The sequence below is a fragment of the Taudactylus pleione genome, unplaced genomic scaffold (assembly GCF_031769625.1).
Source record: "Taudactylus pleione unplaced genomic scaffold, aTauple2 ptg000156l, whole genome shotgun sequence".
In the NCBI taxonomy this organism is placed as follows: domain Eukaryota; kingdom Metazoa; phylum Chordata; class Amphibia; order Anura; family Myobatrachidae; genus Taudactylus; species Taudactylus pleione.
Window position 1 is genome coordinate 4,791,398 of NW_028284558.1, and position 23,666 is coordinate 4,815,063.

Consider the following 23,666-nt stretch of genomic DNA (forward strand, 5'->3'; position numbering starts at 1 on the left):
ATCAAATAATTAAATGTTCACAGCAGCACATAACACTTCAGGAAATTATCATGTGATTGTGTTAGTGATGGCAGAGCAGCATGTGACATGGGCAGTGTTACAGTGTGAGGAGTGGAATGAAGGTAAACAGAAAGCTACAGTATGAGATGAGCAAACTGCCAGTGAAGTGTCACACTTATAGAGTTTTTGCTCCGGAACAGGCAGTTTTGGCAGTGTGCAGTTACTGTGACACGATTTTCAGAGTTTTTGCCTTTTTTCTGCAAATTGGCATCCATACTGTGGGCATAATTTCCTACTCTCCCAGAACAACGAGGAGGCTCTCAAAAATTGGCTGGTGCTACCGGCCGCCCAGAAGATCAGGCAAGTCTCCCGGAGCTGCCCGCCACTTTCCTGCATCGCCTGTAGCTGCCCACATCCCCCTATATGTGGAGTGGGCAGACAGAAAGTTGGTAAGCATGCTGTGAGGCTGACACATAGCTGAATGCAAGACAGTTTTGTGCACATATCTTGTTTGCTATCACACTGTGCATGCTCTGGAGTCGAGTCTATGCCACAATGCAGAGTTTTATGCCATTCAATTGCATTTCTACTTGTTTTTGAAGAGGCATAACTGGGTGGAAATGAGTCGTTTACATGCAGACTAAGTTTAGTGTGGGCACATCAACAGATTTGTGGGATATACTAAGCATGCGCACCTGTAAAAATGTCTGCTTAAATGTATCATTTTCACCTAGTATAGGATTGGTGCAAGTCCACACTGATAATGATGACGGGTATTAAAACAAGCATGCAGATGGGGCAGTCTGTCCGTGTACAGCGTACAAATCTGCATATGGGTCTATGCACGCACTTAGTTCCGCTAACGCAACGCAGGAGCAATTACTGCCAACTTCAACTCTGCAACTGCCCCAGTATTTGTACATTTAAACGTATAAACTATAAATAGAGCTGGGTCCAATAGAAAGTTAATTAATTCTGCTTTGTGGTGTAGTTGCGGTATATCAGCTAAGAAATCCAGGCAGAACAGAAACAATAGGGAAATGCTGTGCAGAATACTTGTGGCCAACGAAACATGTAAAGTGTTTTTTTTTTTGGGGGGGGAGAAATTTTTGAAAATTTCACAAATCTCTTCTAGATTGAACATTAGATACGGCAGCACAGGCTAGTGATATCAGGCTTATGTCACACTGATAGTTGGGTCAAAGACACCTCCGTAAGTTCATGCATCCAAAGCGTTAATTTTTTAGTACAAAAAACATTAAAAGTTGTTGGATAACATTTCTACTGATCCTGTTAGCCTTATTGCATCAGGAATCTGGATCTGAGCATGTAATCATTCCAAGAGGAGTTATGGGGGCATCTTCGCACTCCTGCAGTCTTGTTTTTGTCCCCCTGCCAGAAAGTTGCCCATGTACCTGGGCATGGTTGAAATACTGTAGTGCAGTGATTCCCAACCTCGGTCCTCAAGGCACACTAACAGTCCTGGTTTTAGTGATATCCATGGTTGAGCACAGAGGGTTAAATCAAAATAACTGAGGCACTAATTAAGTCACTAGTGCTCAAATATGGCTATCCCTAAAACCTGGACTGTTAGTGTGCCTTGTGGACCATGGTTGGGAACCTCTGTTGTAGTGGTTCGGGAAAATGCAAAGCTAAATGAGATCCTTCACACCTGGATATTTAAGCCTTAATTCACTTTGCAGATTCTGAATCATGTTGACCTTGCACAACTTAAAAGAGAAAATCTCAAGTGCTCAAGTGTTAAGGGCACTGATCAACACTAAGAGAAAATCCACTTGTATCACTTTGTGACTATCGACATGTCACCTTGTCTACCTGTATCCCAGGCACCAATAATGTTACTATAACGTCAATGGTTCCAGGCAACTGTGCCTGACAGTGTTCATTGTTGTATAAAATAAAAAAAAGTGTGATTAAAAATACTTTTGGAAATGTGCATACTTTCAATGATAAGTAATCCAGAGATAACACATTATGAAAAATTAAAATGTAATGTTCAATAAAATAATATATACTAATATATGCATTAGTGGGAATCCTGTATATCATATAGGTAAAAAGCATGTTTCATATCAGTACACATTCATCTGGAAGATTAATAACTACATGTACAAATACAAACAAATACAATGGTTAGTAAGCATACAATGTGTTATGACGACATAATCATACACAGCGTGCAAGCTAGCAATTTCACGCTCAAATACCGCACTGAATCGTTTGCCACGGGCATTAATTGACAACTATGTTGTATAAAAGAGACCAATAGCATTACTAACTTTAAATATGTATATTTTACTAACGAGATTAGTAAAATGTTTTTACAATATGCTATAGGATTTGTGAACTTGTCTTTCCAAGGCTGTTGTTAACCTACCACTCCAAGATTCCAGAAAAGATGACTATTGTAATAAAAGTGCATTATGACTGTAGACTTGTAAGAGTGCAATAATGACTGTGTATAATTCACCTAACCTCCAGTGTTCTGCAGAAAATGTATTTGGGCAACCAGAGTAGGGTTGTCTTAATAGCAGTGTGGGTCCTGGGCAAAGCAATGCACTGGGGCCCCTACCCACCCATTCACGGGAATAAAATATAAATGGTCAATAAAATTAAACCCTCCTGCATGCCATCAGACCTCCCACACATGCAGAAAGACTCTGTCTGACTGGTCTGAAGCCAGCGGATGAAGTGAAACTGGGACTGAGGTGAGTACTCGTCACCGGGGGGGGGAATGGGGCTGAGGGAGGTTAGATCAGAATACAGTGCACCGGCGGCCAGCTTATAAAAATATCACAAATATACCAACTGGCCGTAGCTGAAGGGGGGTGGGTTGGCGGGCCCCTACAAGCTTTGGGCCTTTGGGCAACTGCCCAACAAGCCCAATGGAAGAGATGGCCCTGAACCAGAGGATCCTGGTTAAGGAATGTGAAACTTTATAGCATGGCCTATATATTTGTCATAAATAATCTCATAAGGGGTAAGGGGCTACTGTTATTTTGTTAAACAAGTGACAGAAAATGGTCCAATTACAGGGGTATAACTGGACTTAGGGGGACCCCATAGCAAAATTTTCACGGGCCCTCATAGGTCCTCGCCCCCCGCACCCTCCTCTCCTCGACAGTAGACTTATCTGCTCGGTGTTTGTGCTGCACAGGGCAGGAACACTTCCTCTCGCGGTCGGCTCCATCTCCTCAGTCCTCACTGATTGATGCTGGGAAGAGGCGGCCACGCCTCCTCCCAGTATCAGTCAATGAGAAGACAGAAGAGCCTAAGGCGGAGCTGACTGGGAGTACGTGACCACTGAGGGGGGTGCGACCACGGAGCAGGTAAGTTGACTCAAGGAGAGTGGAGTGAGAAGGGTGTGGGTGGAGGGGGTGCGGAGGAGGGGGGGACGCAGACCGAGGCCTGGCACCATAGGTGCAGGAGGAGGTCCAAGCCCCATAGCAGCTGCACCCCCCGCACCTATGGTAGTTACGCCACTGTCCAATTAGGTTTCCTAATTTTAAGACCTGTTTTCTGAAATGTATCTTAGATCTTCTATAGTTTCTTCTTAGAAGCAGATTGTTCCTTGCAGGCATTTAGCTGTATATTTACTAAAGTGTGAGTTTTTAGAAGTGGAGATGTTGTCCATAGCAACCAATCTTATTTTAGCTATTATATTCTAGAAGGTGCTAGATAAATGTTAAGTACAATCTGATTGGTTGCTATGGGTAACATCTCCACTTCTAAAAACCTGCACTTTCGTAAATTTACCCATTATTGCCAAAATGCCTAACCCAGCCATATCACCCATGCCACGTAGTGCATAATTGATTTTGATGGATTATTTTGAATTATTTATCAATTGCAGTGGCCTGGGCTGAATTTGTTGTTGTAAACTGTTGATCCATGGCTGGCCATACAAATGAAGAAAGTTTATGGAACCTGTCAGGAAGCTTGCGGTTTGGGGCAGCTTCCTGACAACCTTCGTAAACGTCATTATGTGATATACTTTTATTAAAGATATTTGACCTGTGAGCAACTACTTTTAAAAGATACTGTATGTGAATGGATGACAATATTTTAATTTAATTACAATTTTCCAATTATTACACAGTTCCTGATTAAGTGCATTTAATGATGGAGGGGGGAGGAGTGTTTGCTTTCAGTAAATTTAAATAAAATTCCCTTTATTGGTACTTGGATGGGGTTCCTTCCTGGGCTCCCCAATATTTTCAGTATGTAGCAGAGTTAATGCACTGACATATAGAAATTAAAATATGGAATTAGAAAATAAATGATAATGGTGGCAGATGATTGTGCCAGGGGATAGGTCAAGATGGAAAATATGCTTTCTCTTAATTTAGATGGTTATCACCTATACATTGTATTTATGAGGCAGGAAAATTATACATATGCCAAATCAATAAATATTGCTTAAAGGTAATTTGATGAGCTGTGATTGTCAAAACGACAAATTGCCCAACATTGCTGTAACTTACAATGGCTTGGAATCTACATGACCTCTATGTTAACCTGAATGAGCTGTTTTATTAAATAACCTTAACCTAGCCTTAAGGAACTGTTTGAGAATCATTGCTTAGATGCACATGGCACCAAATAAACAGATCCCGTGCACAGGGCAAACCATTTCAGTGGGTGTTGCATTCAGAAAAGCATGCATGAATATCTAAACTTAAAAAACCATACCCCCTGCCATCCAGGAATGTGAAACTAGTTTTAAGGAGACAAAAGAGGAGTAAATGAAGAAAATATGCAAATTTTGCTTCTTTGAAAATGTACCTCTTTGCTACCAGAGGATAAATATTGCAATAAATAGTGATGTGTCTGGCAGCAAAGGAGTTAACTAGATTTCATTATTGTATCTCCAACCCTGTAAAATTAAAAAATAAATCAGTAGTTAGGAGTATATGTAGCTACTATTTTAATTTGAACAATTTCATGCTGCTAAGTAACATTTATTATTACTACTCTACTTATGATGCGTACACACGGTACGATTAAAATGCATGATATGAATGATAACAATATTGATCATATCGTTATCGTTCATATTGTGCATTTTTCGGTGCCTCCAACCCACCAACAACATGCGATGCGCTGGCACGTATGGACGATAAAGATATCGTCCATCGACCGTGCATGCAGTCCAACCTGGTCGATATCGACCACGTTACACTAGTTACCCGCGATCGTTGATCGCGGGTCGCTGGCCGTTGTTGTTGGTGTGCTGGATGATCGATATCGATCATCCAGCACACCTGGGAGATTGTTCAGCGATATCGTTATCGCTGACGGTCGTCCCATGTGTATGCACCATTATACTGCATTGTGTGTTGCCACAAAGAAAACTTGCCAGCTAGACATCAAAAGACAAATACAAGTTCAAAAATGCATCTAGTCATTATCAGGCCAGCAGAGGGCACCATACTCTATAGATCATGCAACAGGCAAGTTAACATGCCAGGCAAAATGGCACTTTAAAGCGTCAAATAAGACATTCATCAACCAAACATTACCTTTGATATCGCGACCATTGTCTGATATTTAGCAGAGCAAAGGAAATACAAAAGAGAATATTCTAAGTGGTTTGGACTCAAGACAATGAGAAATATAGCAAATGGAAAGAATTATATGAATGTTGGTTACTAATCAAGGAAATTTAGTTACCTTATACTTGCACATAACAGCAAAGTGTCACAGCAAAGTTTAAAATATTCATATCCTGTGAAAAACTCCTCTACAAATTATAAAGAAAGACCCACCACCACAATTTAAAGAAGATACCTAGGTCAATTTTTAATTCACGTCACATTGAAAAAGATAATCTTCAAACATTATAATTAATTCTTATGTTACCTATTGTTTAAGATACACAATTTAAATCAGCTTTACATCTGAATCTCTGTATTAATAAAGGGTAACTCTTTTAAGACACAGTTTATACAAGTACTGTATCAACTGAGCGTAAACTGTGAAACTCTAGACTAATGTCTTGTCAAACTCACTTGCTTAAGGTCACTTGGATTCTTCTGCAGACATTTTTTTTTTTTTTTTATTGCAGAACTGTAAATTTAACCCATTTCGAATGAAAGATTTCTGTCAGCTTCTGTTCTTGGTAATTGCTTCCTGACTATATTAATCAGCTCAATTAACTAATTAATATAAAATATGTCAATTAATTAACTAATCCCAGGTTTACTCTGCTAGGAAGTTGGTGCTAACTGCAGGAGTGAACAACCATCTCTTGTATGAAATAGGTCTGGTTGAGGTTTCTACAGTATATTAGTAATTACTTTATTTTTGCCATAAGGCAGCGGTAAAAATGAATCAATGATTTGTAAATAATTTTATTGTCAAATTATTTAATTATAATATTTACAATATAAATAGTACTCAAACCTATAAAACATGGTAGATGTTATGTAATTTTTGAAGTGTTTCATTTATCTTCACTGCTACACATACAGGTTACTCACATTATGTAGGAGTGCCATGCTTATACCACTGAAAATACTCCACTTGGAAGAATTCTTTAATAGAATATAAAATTTTTAGACAGCTGTATTTCGGGACTTCGCCAGAGTGGATTTATACAATTAATGGAGGAGAGGAACTCAAGAATGAAGACTCTGATTTCCACTAAACATTTTTGTGTTTTAGGGTTGAGGACATAGCCGGCCAAGCAGCAACTTCCCAAATAGTACAAAATCCCATGCATTTACATTTCATGAAAAATTTAGTTTGCAATAATTTTTAAAGCTATTCCATGTATTAAAAAGCATAACATTCTGTAGTTTCCTTTATATATAGAATAATATAGACATTGTACATTTTAGTGCATATTATCAATGCAGATTTATAACACAGAGACAAAGGTCCACAAGTCACAGAAATCCATTGTGTTTTTCGAAATTGTTCAAAGGGATGCATGCTTTACAATAGAGAGCATAAACAGAATCAACAGAGCTTACCCTAATGTTGGGTACACACTTGGCGATATATCAATCGTACAGCCAACAAACTATATCATTCGTTTAGTGCATTTGCTCGTGTGTACACGCGATACATCTGTGAACAACACATACTTGCCTACCCTCCCAGGACCTGCAGGAGGATCCCGATTTTTCGGGTAATCCCGGCACCCCCGGAAGAGTTGGCACTTCTCACACATTCTACCCACTTCCTATTGAAGTGGGCAGAATGGGAGAATTTTTTCAGGGACTAGTGGGTCTGTAAGTAGGGGACGGGCCTAATGATGCAATTCTATGAGAATCGTGTCATTTGGCTCAGCCCCCTAGGCAAAATATGTGGGATTGTTGGCATTTTACCACAAGGGGTGGATCTTGATGATGCAAATAGTCTGGACCTGCCCCATCACTGTCCACCTGCATCTCCTCTAAATGTCGGTAAGTATGTAACAACAACTTTCACAGATAAATTGCATGTGTCGAGCAGCATGGCACATGCGATATATCTAAAAGATATATATTGTTCACATTTGCATTTGTGTACAGACGACTGATCAACCCATATGCTGACCACAGGAGCCAGCGACAATGACATCACAACTGGGCTGTCCATCCAGTTGTGATGACTGACCAGCTCTTTGGTAAGTGTGAATGCTTACTAAAATCGGTCGCTGGTTCCATCGGATTATGGCACCGTCGGCCAAGTGAGTAAACCACATAACTCGGGCAATCTTTATCTCCTTAACACCTATTAGTTAAAGTATAGAAAACAGTTACAGAGAAAATGACATAATTGTGGGGGAGATGTATAATAGCGGCACTTAACATGCCGCTATAATGCTTCCTGCTTTGCCTCTTTACCGAGGTGAAGCAGGAAGCACTAACAATGAGATGTATTAACAATCCCCGCTAGAGACCACAGCGCATCAGCCTAGTGCCTATAACCCAGGTAATCAGCGCTATCTTGTAGATGACAGCGCTGATATTTTCATTTACCGCCCAGACCTCCAATCATACATGGGAGAGAAGCGGTATCAGCGCACATAACGTGTAAATACATTTCCCCCTGTGGGTCTTATTTGTCAACAAGTTTTATCATTCAAACCGAGTGATAAAACTCATTGGGTATGATAATGGTGCTCCAGCCAATTAGCTCCCAACTGTCATCTGTTTGAAAAATGACAGTTGGAAGCTGATTGGCTGGAGAACCATTTATCATACGCAATGAGTTTTATCACTCGTTGAGAATGATAAAACTCATTGATAGAGTCAAAATATTGTTGGATTCAAAATATTGGAGTCAAAATATTGTTCACATTAGACTGGGTCTCCACAATACTCTCTTTGTAAACTGCACTGTGTGGTATATTAATACTAATTAAATCTCAATATTATAATTTCGGACAAGTCCCTGGTCTCTTCTTCTTTTCAATAATTTTATAACAAAATATATTTATTTGTAAACAAAAGTGGTTGTCAAAAAATAATTATAAATGAAAGAAAAAGAAGTTCATTACTTGTGGAAAAGCAGACAATCTTCACAAAGCTGAATGTGATATAATTCTTATCATATTTAACAGGTCCATTTTAGAGTTTGGCAAGACCAGGGCAAATATCACATTAATGGGTCATCATGTCTCTTAAGAGTATATTTACTAAAGTGTAGATTTTTAGAATTGGAGATATTGCCCGTAGCAAACAAACAGCTTCTAGCTATTATCTTCTAGAAGGTGCTAGATACATGTTAAGTAGATCTAATTGGTTGCTATGGGCAACATCAACACTTCTAAAAACCTGCACTTTAGTAAATATACCCCTTAGTCTACGGTTCAAACTTAGGGTAAGTCCATATTTAAACCTTGGTCTAACAATATTGCTATACGAGACTATTAACTGCGGGTCGAGGTCAGCTTTGATTTTTATTTTTTTAATAGAAAAACATATATGAAATAAATCTTTGAATTATATCATAAAAAGCACATCAAAGAAGACATTCCTCTCTTTAAAACAACAGATGCCTGGGGCTGAGAGAGAAACTATTTTAGGGTATCTCCAAGGTCCAGTGCAATTGCACTTTCCTTTGCTCTTTATTAAAACAGCTTTGCAAACCAAAACGGTTAGGAATCGCTGGAATAAATAATACATTGAGTAAGCCACTTGGGATCACTGTAGCTACAGCTAAAGTGAACTAGGAATTAGCAATGTCCAAAAGTTACCTCTTTATTTTTTCTATATTTTCTTGCATCTTTATTGCTTTCTATTTGAGCATTCTATAAAACTATAGACGGATGTGTAGACTCGCACAAGATTCCTTTTCTTACGGTCACTTTCTCATTACTGCCACCAAATGCTCCTCCATGAAACAAGATTGCAGAGCTCTGCCAGACATTTGGGAAAACACATCTCTTGGAGTCCTGCCCTAACTGGCATACAAAGCCGAGATACGATCAATACAAATATCTATTTCAAAAAGCAGCGTCTTTTGATGCATGATATAACTAAATAATGAGCCCGAGAGCTTTGGAGTTCATATATTTGTATTCCGGTCTCTTTTCTCTACTAAAAATGCAATATAATATGTTTATGTGTCACATAGATCCCAGTTGTGCAACTTTACAGACATCCCTGCTATCCATCAAATCCTTCTTTGCATGTGTGTAGCTTTAGGATTCTACACCAAAATATTATTTTAATGGCAGAACTTGTAAAACACTGCTCACTTATCAAACTGCTGGCCAGTGCTGTCACTTCTATTACTAGCTGCCAGTTAGGCACATTATATTAACACTGACATATAATCATCCAGAAGATCATCCATGTACTTAGCCCAGGAATTTGTGAGAAACATGGGGAACCCAAGATTAATAGGACTACTTTCCAGGGAACTAGTGTGTAAAGGTAACAAACAAACAAGTTACGGAAATAAATATTTATAAAGCTCTTAAAGGGATGTCCACACAATTAAGATCATTTCCCCCAAATTATAATAAGACGTTTTACAATATATTGTTATTAACTTTCCTGCTGCCATCTTATCATAAGCATATATAAAGTTATTTCCAGCCTATTTACTTGTGTTCTTGAGATTTCATCTGACACGTACTACAGTATATTAATTCCATTTGAATAGATACTAGTCCCTACTCTCTGCAGAATAATTTGGCAAGCCACAACAACTCTTCACTAGTTACTTACTTGCAGTAGCCATTAACACAATGAAATCTGGTAATGGGCTTAAGACAGAACATTTATTGAAAGGGCAGTATTTAGGGTTAAAAGCAAAAACGTGGGCCGAATGTATGCATGAAACTATTGGTACAACAGTTAACTCTTCCATACTTGCCAACTCTCCCTGATTGTCTGGGAGTCTCCCTGATATAGCAGCAATCTCCCTGACTCTCTGAAGAGCCTAGCAATCTTCCTGATATATACATTCAAATAGGATCATTAGTATCATTTCCCTGCATTTGTTATAGGGCACAATGATCCCTATGGCTACACTCATTTTCTGAAAAGTATCAGTGTGTTTTCATCAACATGTAGATCTTACTGACTGCTTTGGGGCTCATTTACATATTGATCATACATGCCTACCCTCCCGGTTTTCGCGGGAGGCACCCAATTTTTCGGGTAACCCGCCGCACCCCCTGAAGGGTAGGCACTTCTCCCAATTTCTGCCCACTTCCTAGTGAAGTGGGCAGAATGGGGAGAATTTTAGCGGGGATCGGTGGTTCGGAGTGTTGGAGGCGGGACCTAATGGCGCGATTCTATGACAACTGCATCATTTAGCTCCGCCCCCTATTTTAATTATGCACAATCATGGTGAATTCCCGCTTAACGACGCAATCTGGCTGGCCCCGCCCCCCTACTCCGCCTACCTGCCTCACCTCCCCGGCCTTCTCCCAGGGAGGACGATTTAATAGTCGGCAAGTATGATATGGATGTAAATCAATTTTATGACACGCCTCTCAGATGTAGCAGTACACGCCCACTTTAACGCTGCGCTCATAGGTGTTGCTTTCATAATCTCTCTGTAATGCTTTTACAAAAGTAGGCAAGTATGCTATTAACCTAGTGTATAGACAACTTCACTGCAAAGATGAGGCCGTTATGATCACCAAAGCTAAAACTTACTCCATGGGTTGTGCAAAAATATGTAGATTAATATGCATTCCTATCTTTAAGGATTTGTGTAAATTATTGCATCTTTTTGGGGCATGCATGTCTATGCCCATGGTAGCAAAATGCACAACAGTATGTCTCACAGTTAAATGGTATTTATTACAAATAAATATATAAAAAGTTTTAAAAATAAATAGTAAAATACATGGTACAAGAACCAATGATACATACACTTGTTCCTAATTTGTTGGTTGGACTGAAATATTACTACTCACTAGGACAAAATGGCATGTAGGCATGCTGGAATACATTCCACATATTAGGTCTCCCAATTCCACACCGCTGGAGGAACAGTCCCGTATTCAATAGTGGTTGTTATCCCAATATTAATGGGGGGTTGTGAATTCCTCACCAGTATGCGTTGTCTTGTTGGTAGAGTCCTTTATGATTGACAGATAAAAAAAGTGTCCCAATTTTTGGAGTAGTGATGGTAAATTGATAAAGCTGCATTGGAATAGCAGCGAAACGCGTTAGTGTGGATTATTAACCTATCAAGCGCTTACTCTGAATCAGGGCATTTTGGGGTTTTTTTGGAGCGGTCTCCTGGCGGCTCGCATAGCTGTGGGTGACCACCCACAGCTATAGCGTGCGGCCAGGTTGATGGTCGTGATGGTCAAGACCATAGCGACCATCAGGCTTGCGACGAGACCCTTGTGGTAGGGTCTCGTGGCTGCAAGCCCCAGAGAGCTTCTGGCTCTAATACGGCCGGAAGCTCTCCCACTGACATCACTGGTGATGTCAGTGGGGCCGCCCACAAACGGCAGGCGTTTGCTGGGAAACGCCTCCGTTTGTGAAGCCACCCCCGGCCACGCCTACCAAACAGGGCGAGCTGTCAATCATCAACGACAGCTCACCCCCCTTTGGTGCGAGACCCGGAGCGACGGAGCACCCGTCGCTAGCCGGGTCTCGTGCATGCGCAGGACGGAGCCGGCTCCGTCGTGCACATGCCCAGTGGCCAAACATTGACCCAGTTGCGAGCGCTCAGCACTTGCGACCGGGTCTGAATCAGGCCCAGTGTGCGAGCAACCACCAGAGCTAGAGGAGGGACCAGAGTGCCCGAGGGAGCTGTGGGGGACCTGTCCAGCTGACCGCAGGTACAGTAAGTGTTACCTGCTATTCACCACCTCACAGTGGCAGATAGTACCTCCATCAAATTCCGAAAGTACATAATTTTCGGAATTTGATGCATACCATAATTTCCATATCCCCATACTAATGTATGGGGAGTGTGGAAATTAACGCAGAGGGACTTAGCAAGGAGATATCAGTGTTATCTCCTGTGCTAAGTGTCATCATGAATACTAAAATAACGTTATTTAAGGAAAATGTCCTTAAAAACGTTATTTTAGTGTTGATGAATAGGCCCCTGGATCTTTCTTGTCTGGTAGAACTGTTCAGAATGTAAGTATCAGTAGCATTTTCTTGAGTTCTTCCACCTTCACTTTACAAATGTTGAGGTTATTTAACCAATACTTGCTCAACTTTTAAGTTTCAGATGCAACCCAGGGATCTAAGTTTACCTTTTATTTTTAGTTTAACCGCATTTAACTTTATAATTTCTGTATGCATAAGTGGATTATCCCTGGCAGAGCCAGCCCTAGGCATAGGCATTTTAGGCAAATGCCTATGGCATCTGGAAGGCCTTAGGGGCATCCCACAACTCTGCAGCTATGATGGCTCCGGCTATCTACCCACAAAGCCAGCCCTAGCAGCTCCGACGATGCCAGCCCCCGCCGGCTACCACGATTGGAGCTCAGCTCAGATTGGGCAGTGGTCAGAATGAGCTGCTGCGCATGCCCAGCCATGGCCACTCCTCCCATGGGCCTTTGCGTAGGTGAGTTATGAGTCACAATTCACAGCTCCACCTCTATTTTCCCCCGCTGCCCAGTGCCCATCAAGTGAGGACAGCAGACAGGAGAAGCAGGGAAGGTAGGTCACACTCCCAGGTAGAGAGTGTGACTGTATCTGTCTATGTTAGCTGAAGCTGAGCTCTCAGCTGGGACAGGGCACTGTGGGCAGAGGGGTGATTCTGGAGCCTGGATCTGACTAAACTGACTGAGAGGTGCTGCCTGTGCCTGGGGTGCTGACTGTGCTGGCAAAGGGCTGGTTGCATAGAGGCCAGGCTGGCTAGGGGTGCTGACTGAGCTAGATGTATGAGGGGTGCTGTGCTGGGAAAGGTGTGCATAATTAATGAGAACAGGGGTGCTCTGTAGATAAGGGGTGCTTAAGGTGCAAGGAAAGGGGTGCATAACTAATTAGGCTGGGGTTGATCGACTGGATAAGGGGTGCTGAACTTGCTGAGAAAGGGGTGCATAATTAATGAGGGCGGGGGTGCTCTGCTGGATAAGGGGTGCTGAACGTGCTGGGAAAGGGGTGCATAATTAATGAGGGCGGGGGTGCTCTGCTGGATAAGGGGTGCTGAACTTGCTGGGAAAGGGGTGCATAATTAATGAGGGCCGGGGTGCTCTGCTGGATAAGGGGTGCTGAACCTTTTATTTCTAGTTTAACCGCATTTAACTTTATAATTTCTGTATGCATAAGTGGATTATCCCTGGCAGAGCCAGCCCTAGGCATAGGCATTTTAGGCAAATGCCTATGGCATCTGGAAGGCCTTAGGGGCATCCCACAACTCTGCAGCTATGATGGCTCCGGCTATCTACCCCAAAGCCAGCCCTAGCAGCTCCGACGATGCCAGCCCCCGCCGGCTACCACGATTGGAGCTCAGCTCAGATTGGGCAGTGGTCAGAATGAGCTGCTGCGCATGCCCAGCCATGGCCACTCCTCCCATGGGCCTTTGCGTAGGTGAGTCATGAGTCACAATTCACAGCTCCACCTCTATTTTCCCCCGCTGCCCAGTGCCCATCAAGTGAGGACAGCAGACAGGAGAAGCAGGGAAGGTAGGTCACACTCCCAGGTAGAGAGTGTGACTGTATCTGTCTATGTTAGCTGAAGCTGAGCTCTCAGCTGGGACAGGGCACTGTGGGCAGAGGGGTGATTCTGGAGTCTGGATCTGACTAAACTGACTGAGAGGTGCTGCCTGTGCCTGGGGTGCTGACTGTGCTGGCAAAGGGCTGGTTGCATAGAGGCCAGGCTGGCTAGGGGTGCTGACTGAGCTAGATGTATGAGGGGTGCTGTGCTGGGAAAGGTGTGCATAATTAATGAGAACAGGGGTGCTCTGTAGATAAGGGGTGCTTAAGGTGCAAGGAAAGGGGTGCATAACTAATTAGGCTGGGGTTGATCGACTGGATAAGGGGTGCTGAATTTGCTGGGAAAGGGGTGCATAATTAATGAGGGCGGGGGTGCTCTGCTGGATAAGGGGTGCTGAACGTGCTGGGAAAGGGGTGCATAATTAATGAGGGCGGGGGTGCTCTGCTGGATAAGGGGTGCTGAACTTGCTGGGAAAGGGGTGCATAATTAATGAGGGCCGGGGTGCTCTGCTGGATAAGGGGTGCTGAACGTGCTGGGAAAGGGGTGCATAATTAATGAGGGCCGGGATGCTCTGCTGGATATGGGGTGCTGATATGTTAAAATGGGGGCAGATAAATAACAATTTGTATCCTCTGCCAGACTCCTAAAGGAAGAAAGAAAAGGGAGGAACACCTACAGATGTGTCCACATACATCTAGCCTCCTTTGCGTTAAACAGCCATTCTTGTTGCGCCATGCCGTGGCGTGACTCGTTAGCGCTGAGCGTCTTTTCATGCAACTTTTTACCTTCAAAGAGGTTGGTCTCTTTACAGTCTTGTACTGTCTTAAACTTTCAATACACTTGCACTAAAATGTGTGCTGTACACTCATCTGACTACAATACTAATTAAAATGGATCTAAGGATGAGATTTATCATACCTTTTAAAGAGGATAAGTAACCAATCAGATTCTAGGGGCCAAATGTAATAGGGTGAGAGTTTGGAAAATGTGAGTGTAAACTCTCACACTATTTAAACTCGGCAATGTAATAGAGTCCAAGAACATGAAAAAGTGCATGTATACCAGACTCAGAAAACTCTCACAATTTAAACTATCATCCAGATGTTTTCCCATTTTGAAGATACAACTCGATCAATATAATATTGTGAGAGTTTACTACTAAACTTTCACCCTATTATGTTTGGCCCTAGCTATCATTTAATAGAAAGTACTAGATAAGTGATACAGTAGCTATAATCTGATTAGTTGCAATAGGCAGTACCTCCACTTGCCCTCTTTTGAAGATTTGATACTGTACATGTCCCCCTAAGAGTCCTAATAAGTACATCAAAAAAGAAAATATTGTAAACAACTTTTATCTGTTTGATAAAAATGCAGAAGGACAATGACCTTAATGTATGTCTTCAATAAAGTGGATGCATTTCTCGTTCACAGCCCATTGTAATATCATGTAAGCCAACAGGACAAACGGAACACTGTGAATCAGCAAAGTGATGTGAATAATGCCATGTTACTAGACAGGCTGCATTCTTGTAAATATTTATCCCAAAAAAATGTGTTTGGTTATATATTCTTGCCAAGCTGACTAGCAAGCGATACATTTCTACTGTTTGGGCTGTACGTACAGTGCACACTAAAAGATTGCTTGTTATAATATGTCCTTTTCTAGTCATTCTGATGGCATATCTGACCACTCATCCGAGATTAAACATGCAGTTCTGATGCACTGTTTTCATACAATGTAGAATAACACACATAATAGCTCCTAATGGGTGACTTTACTACAAATCGTGTCTGGCCAAGTATTAAACACGCTGGGCATCACATGGACACGAGTGCGTTTGTTGCGCGCAAACTCTCAAATTTACTAAGAATCATGTTCTGACTGAATGGTGTTTGTCAATGGTGTATGCAATCGTGTTTGCAAGTGTGTGTGTTCAGTCGTATTTGGAGTGATATCAATAGACCTGCCTGTGAGCTCCCTGTTTAGCAGAAGCACTGTATAGATCAGTGTGTTCTGTGCAGGCTTCTGTGTGTTCTACAGTGATAATAGGGTTAATAAAAAATAAATTAAAAAAAAAACAGCGTGGGGTCTCCCCCAATAGCATAACCAGCCCTGGTACTTTGAGCCAGTTCTGGTAGAGTAAAATTGGGGGAAATAAACAAATGTGGGGTACCCCCTATTTTTTTCAGGAGGTAGTCTATTTCAAAATTCTGTTTTGACCTTAGTTTGCTCTACTTATGATTGTGTGAGCAGACATGATTCATGGTAAATCCCTGTATTCTATGGTGTATTGACTTCTATCTGTGTGCTCAGCCTTGTTTTGCAGATATATTTGTGTTTTTACTACTGTGTTTGCATTTAGTAAAGCTCCGTGATTGAAAGTCAGGGAAAACTCTCAAGGGAACACTAACTCTACCAGACACGATTCTTCAGGCTCATACACACTTAACGATATGCTCCGTGAGCGATATCGTTAAGTGTTATCTTTTGAACTGCCGGGCTCAATGTCGGGAACGACATTGAGCATACACACTGAAAAGTGACATCACCATGCCATGCCCCGAACTTGCAGAATCTGACAATATCGTCAGATTGTCCTGCAAGTTCAGGCGATGGAAGACATTGTTAACGATCCGCGAGAGCACGCATCATTAAAGATATTGGCCCTCATTCAGAGCCACTCGCTAGCGGCAGTACGCTCGTTCCGATCGATGTTCGCACATCTGCGCATGCGTACGGTTTTTAGTACGCATGCACGAACCAGTCAGTGCGGCCGAAAATCGTTGGTACGCAATATAGCGAGGGCCTGCTATTTTGAGTGACAGAATGAGGCGTATGTGGGTGGTAACAGGGGAAGGTGCTTGAAAACGGGGAGTGGAGATCTGAACGCAGGCGTGCTTAAAGGTCAAAACGGGCGTTTTAAGGGAGTGCATAATTAATACAGCAGCGTCATTGACCACGTCACTTGTTTTTTTTTAACTCAGAACTGCTCGCAAAATAGCGGTTGAAAACACCAACCACAAGAATAGCGAGCAGTTCATACGCTGTACGATGTACTCGACTAATCTAATAAATAGCGGACATGACGTATGGTGCGTGCGGCCAGGGGGAGTTTTTATCAAATAAACGAGCGTATGTTTTGCTCGCTCGTTCAGACTTAGAGGTGTGAACAGACTGCAATTTGCGAACGGATCATTTGAATAGCCACCCCTTGTTTTTGAACGAACGACCGCAAATAGCGAACGGCTCTGAATCAGGCCCAATGAACGCTATCGTTTTCATTCATATCGTTCACTTTATCGTCTAGTGTGTATGAGCCTTTAGTAAGTTTACCACTAAGGCCTGTATCTAATTAGCCGTGGTAAATTACAGCGGCTAATTACCTCGGTCGGGGCTATCTAATTAGCCCTGAGGCCAGCACTTATCAGGGATTTTGTTTCACTTGCCTCATGATAAGAGGCTGTTTTACTTCCGATCACGGCAGTAAAAATACATATGTCCGCAACTTTTCGCGGATCCTATGTGTTTCGGGAGAAAAACAGAAAATTTGTGGACGTAAAAAACGGGGTTTAATTGGATAGCACGAAGAAACAATTGGTGAAAAAGACCCCAAAATCGTAGTTTTTTGCATCCGAAAATTTTTCGTGGCTAATTGGATATTGGCCTATGTCTTCAAAATCAGGTTCTTCTCTACAAATATACTGTAATGGGCTATGACTAAGTGCCTACCAGAACGGAGGCCCCTAAGAACAATCATGTTGATTCTACATGAATGTGTGACAACAATATCACCACCTGTAATATGGGACATGCTACCAAACTAACCAATACAATAAGCCATTTCATAAAAACATTTTGAATGATGAAACTATCGGAATCAACAGGTAATGTCTGATGATGTGTAGTACTCTTGTAATATTTTCATATATGAATATTTAATTATAGAAAGATGCGGTCATACCTTCACTTGCATGGCGGTCTCTAAAAACACTTTTGGGATGAATGCTAAATCCTTCTATGTCATGCACGGATGAGGCTCTTCTCATGCTACAAATGCTTTCTTTTGACCGTGCATGAGATAATCGAGATCCATCGTGCAACTTGTCTGGAAAAAGCTGGTCAAACTGTCGTTTAGGTGAAGAATGGTCTAGAGGTCCAGTTATATTAACCAAAGGTGAACACTTATTTGAGTCAATTAGTGCTTTTGTATCATCTGCTTCGGATGGGCTGCAGCTTTCCTTTGTAGGGGATTTAAAGTGCTTCATAGCCATAGAGTCATCGCTGTGCTTGGACGAGTCCACTATGACGGCATCAGGATCCTCCTGCGGTAACGACTGTTTTCTGTAGTTCAGGAGTCTCAGTGATGGTAATCGGAATCCAAATAATTTACCTGAAAAGAGACAAGTGACAATGCATTGATATATGAGTATAAAGACATATGTCATCCTTGTGGCAAACAATGGAGAAATACATTTACCATACGTCTTGAGAGTAATAATTGTAATGCACAGCAATATAATCTCCCAAAGTTCATTTAGGTGCGTATCCACTTGCCTATAGAGGAACGACAGTACGATTAAAACATTGTAATCGTACAGTTGTTCCTCATCCCCTGTAGTACCTACACTGCACGATATGTCATTCAGTGCAGGCACCCTCCCTCATCCCTGAATATGCACAATTTGTCATTATCGGCAGATTGACCGTCATGTTCAGACGATGATTGATGTCGAAAACGACCAGCGGGAGCGCACATCGCTGGTTGTTTTCGACATAATCGACATGCACGATTACTGAACGATTAATGAGCGATTACAAAAGTGAAGATGTTGCCCATAGCAATCAATCAGATGCTAGCTATCATTTTCTAGAAGGTAAATGATAAGATAAATGATACCGTATATACTCGAGTATAAGCCGAGTTTTTCAGCACAAAAAATGTGCTGAAAAAGTACCCCCTCGGCTTATACTCGAGTCAAGTGTAGCGCTGGCCGGACGGAGTTCGGTCAGCGCTACACTGCCAAACACACAGCCGCCAGCCGGCACCTGCGTGTTTGGTGTAATCAGCAGCCGCTGAGAGTCTGTCAGACTCTCAGCGGCTGCTGCTGCTCCCACTGCGGGAGCCATCTTCCGGCTCCCGCAGTGGGTGATGGGAGACACGTCGTCATGACAACGTCTCTCCCATGCAAAGCGGCCGGAGGAGCGGACAGCGGCGGGACCAGGAGCGGGAGTTTCAGGTAAGTGATTTTTTTATTTTATTCTTGTCACGTCTCTCTCTACTGGGGGGGGGGACTACAGGGGGCACTACCAGGGGGCGATTACTACAGGGGGCACTACCAGGGGGCGATTACTACAGGGGGTGATTACTACAGGGGGCACTAAAAGGGGGGATTACCACTGGGGGAACTACCAGGGGGGGATTACTACAGGGGGGGATTACTACAGGGGGCACTAAAAGGGGGGATTACCATTGGGGGAACTACCAGGGGGGGATTACTACAGGGGGCACTACCAGGGGGGGATTACTACAAGGGGGGATTACTACAGGGGGCACTAAAAGGGGGGATTACCACTGGGGGAACTACCAGGGGGGGATTACTACAGGGGGCACTACCAGGGGGGATTACTACAGGGGGGGATTACCACTGGGTGAACTACCAGGGGAGGATTACTACAGGGGGCACTACCAGTGGGGGATTACTACAGGGGGCACTAAAAGGGGGGATTACCACTGGGGGTACTACCAGGGGGGGATTACTACTGGAGGCACTGAAAGGGGGGATTACTACTGGGGGCACTACCAGGAGGGATTACTACTGGGGGCACAACCAGGGGGAATTACTACTGGGGGCACTACCAGCTGCTGCCATTTCCCACACTAGGCTTATACTCGAGTCAATAAGTTTTCCCAGTTTTTTGGGGTAAAAGTAGGTACCTCGGCTTATATTCGGGTCGGCTTATACTCGAGTATATACGGTAAGTAGAATCTGACTGGTTGCTATGGGCAACCTGTCCATGTTGGTAAACCCGCACTATAGAAAATGATACCCCTAAGTGAGACACATCTCCAAGAGTCCAGGCAGTCACGACAAAAATTCTGACTGTCAGGATGGTAGAGCAGTCTTTGAAGTCAGGGCTGTCCAGTGTAAGGGGCCTATTTATCAATTCTTATTTGACAGATATCCCCCGAAAACAGAAGTTTTCCCGGGGGTACCCGCAATTAATATTTATGACCTGAATGTACGTACTGTACTGAATGTAGGTTTCTTTTTTGCCGAATTTACCACGTACTGCAATGCAATGCATTCCAGAGCTTGGCCCCAGTAGCTAACATCATCTGAAGATATGCCCGGTACTGCCTAACAACCCCCATTACCTCCCAGGTACGCCCACTAAAATCCACACTCCCTGCGCCCCAATTTGTTCTGCGTCTCCATGCAGTAACAATCGTGATAGATGCACAGTGCGACTCAGACGCATTACCTGCTGCCTGAACATGTCACACTGACCAGAAATCATGGAACACATATTTAGATTTGGGGGGGGGGAGGGGCACATCTTTGGAAGCTGATTTTTGGGCTCCTTAATGTCTTTGCAGAGACTTTGAAATACCTAGAACCTTCCTGTTTTGTTTTGCAGGAGTCGATTTGTAGTAGGCATCCAATAAATGGAAATGGTATTATTTTCACAAATGTTGCATTGCAGTGATACTAGAATCTGCCCGCTTCCGTGAAGAAGGTAAGTGTGAGATCTTGTAGTAGCCTTCGTGATGTGTGTGTGCAGTGTGTACTGTACTGTAAACATTGATTAACTTGCAATTAAAGAAATAAGCAAAGGTTTAGTACCACAACATCCCATAGAAATATGTCACACAAGACTTGCGCTTAACTGAATCTTCCCCAAAGCATGGGCAACTGGAGAACTGCACCCCATAACATACAGTATATAGCTACTTGTACATTATAGAGTGATATCACTTATCTGTGCTGTATATACCGATTTCATAACGTGACCTGAGCTTCAATGCAGAAAATATGATGCACTGTAGGGGATGTGTAGACCAATAAGCCACCAAAACCTCCTGTGTTCTGGCACAGTAGATGGCCTTCAGAACTTGCAGAGCTATATGTGGGATTTTCAGCTATGAACTGCGGAGCAGAACATTTGTTTGCTCTATAATTAAAGCTTACAGTCATCCAAGATAAATAGCTGCTTAAACTCTAAAGGCATGTAATTGTCTGCACATGAATGCTTCTCTGCACTGAGCATTGCAGAAGGTGAAGAGTTCTGTATTAGGGGCTAACCACAAAGGGCTAAGTGTTTCCTTTGACACACTACTCTGGGATATCTGTGGCTGTCTGCTTTGTATCCTCACATTATGCGAGTGTCGTTCTTTCACCCTCATGGCAAACCACTGTCAGTATGTAACATTGCATGCAGCTGCTTCTACCAGTCTCTTTCACACTCCTGGGCTCTGGGCTTTTGGCGCTGGCTCTCTTTTGATTGTGTGGTTCTTCATAGTTTGCATCAAAGGTAGCCATTAACCTTTTCTACTGATACTATTCTCTATAGTGTAAAACTCAGAACGAGCTTCTTACCCATCACTTCAATAAGCAGGCAAAGTAATTCATATACCTGTTCACTGTATGGATGCCAACGACAATTGATGGTTAGCAACCATCAAAGGTTTGCCACCGATGATCAATGGTTTTTCCATGGATGGTGGCAATCCAATTCTAACGATATTTTTTTCTTGACTGGTGCAAGGGGTATGGAGCTTAAGCGACATTACCATACAGATGCCGCAGTGGCTGCGTCAAAAGTCGCAGCTGCTACAGTGCTGCGTCCACCTCTGAATCAGGCCCTCAATGTTTAACACTAATAACTAATGATTGATTATAAGAATGACTGGGACTCGTGGGAACTGCCGTAAAGACATCATAGTTGGGTGGCTGCGGCCAGATGAATCATTTACCATGTTCTTGATTGTTTACATGTTCATGTGCCATGGCCTTTCACTCACTAGATATGAACCAAATTTAGATTCCGATTTTCCACCATCCTCCACTATGTGTCATGGGTGACATGTGGACAGATAGTGCTGCATCTATCCAGCACAATTACTGTCTTTGGAAGAGTCAATGTCATAGCACATATAGAGCCTGATGCAGAGCAGCACCCAATGCCGTTGTTCACATAGTTTTGTGATATTTTTTACTACTTTGCGTGTGCGAAAATCCCCAAAAAGTACTACGGCGCATATGTTACACAGGGTGTATGCACAAAGGTGGTGTTGCAATCGAGACTCATGGTCTTGAAATAGTTATGGATGTTTCTGGGTGGTTCCTGGGAGGTGGCTTAGAACATGTGTGGAAATGGTCTGTCTTATGGCTATATAATGGGAGTGTTGGTGAAAGTGGTTGTATACACAGACACTAAACTGCTCACACAGAAGGCTATACACAGATAGAGATGGTGCACCTGCTAGAGGGATGGTGCAAGCTTTGATGGTGCACAAAAAGACATTTCAACGCCTATGGACACTGACAATGGTCATCTCAGTCCTTGCACATTTGGACGCATGGATGTACACCAGGGAACAACTTTGCAGCAGCATTTGCTTAAAGCCGCAGATAGGCAAGTGCCAATAGACACAGGCGCGTCTCCATCTACTTCTGAATAAGGCCCATAGGCTGCATCTGATGGCATAATGCCCTATTAAGTAACTTCTTATATGTGTTTGCATTCCTATTATCTGCATAATCCCTTCTTTAGCTGACATCTACCTGAAGAGAATAAATAATAAAAAGAGGGTAGGGAGTAAATAAATAATAGCCATACGTTTCTTTCAAACATCTTGGTAACATTTTAGCTACAGTAATACCTCTTTCCTCATAGGCACAGACAAAACGGCTTGGAATGACAAAGGGCTGGCTACAGAATGTTCATTCATTTAAAAATACGTTGTATATTGCTCATTGTGATTTGCTGAGGGTGATCACATGACCAGAAATCACACAGCTTGGTTCCTCACTCATGACATGCCATGACAACTATTAAGTACTGTATGGTCACAGTCATCCATTGCATACTTTCTCTTGATGGTATCAGGTGCCACTTATAGACATAGGGTCACAAATATGCCAAAAATCTGCCATGGGCAGCCCTGCCCCTCAGGAGATTAAAGCAGAAGTAAACCACTGCTTAAAGATCTTGATTTAAAGCTATTCCACAATATAAAACTTTATGTGTTAGTCAGCTGCAGAACATGACATACCGGAAAGCAATATTTGAGAGAGCCCAGTGATGCTCAGAAAAGCCTAGAACAGGCGTCAGAGGATGGCTCTACATATGTGAGCCCAAGTCACTTCTGGCATAGAGAGGCCGGCCGAGCCCAGGTGAAAGGGGCGTGGCCACGCCCCCTAAGGATATTTTAACGCGGCGCTGCACACGGGGGAGGCTGAGCCCCTCAACCCGGCGCAAAGCCGCAGGGATAGGCGCGAACAGCGTGATCGCTCCCCCCCAAAAGCATAGGAGACTGCTGCAGCTGCTGCTCA

General features: G+C 42.8%; 1 protein-coding gene across 4 annotated transcripts in view; it reads right to left on the reverse strand.

Moving 5' to 3' along the window:
• Positions 1–23,666, reverse strand: part of KCNH7 (potassium voltage-gated channel subfamily H member 7) — a 521,050-nt gene that overhangs the window by 223,140 nt on the left and 274,244 nt on the right. For 2 of the 4 annotated variants that reach the window (XM_088474827.1, XM_088474824.1), the window contains exons 4-5: positions 18,071–18,499; positions 4,714–4,737 (exon numbers count right to left, since the gene is read on the reverse strand). In XM_088474827.1, the coding sequence (XP_088330953.1) occupies positions 4,714–4,737; positions 18,071–18,499 (453 nt within the window). Of the gene's footprint in view, positions 1–4,713; positions 4,738–5,543; positions 5,565–18,070; positions 18,500–23,666 lie in introns of all 4 variants that reach the window. The other 2 variants (XM_088474825.1, XM_088474826.1) reach the window with 2 other exon arrangements.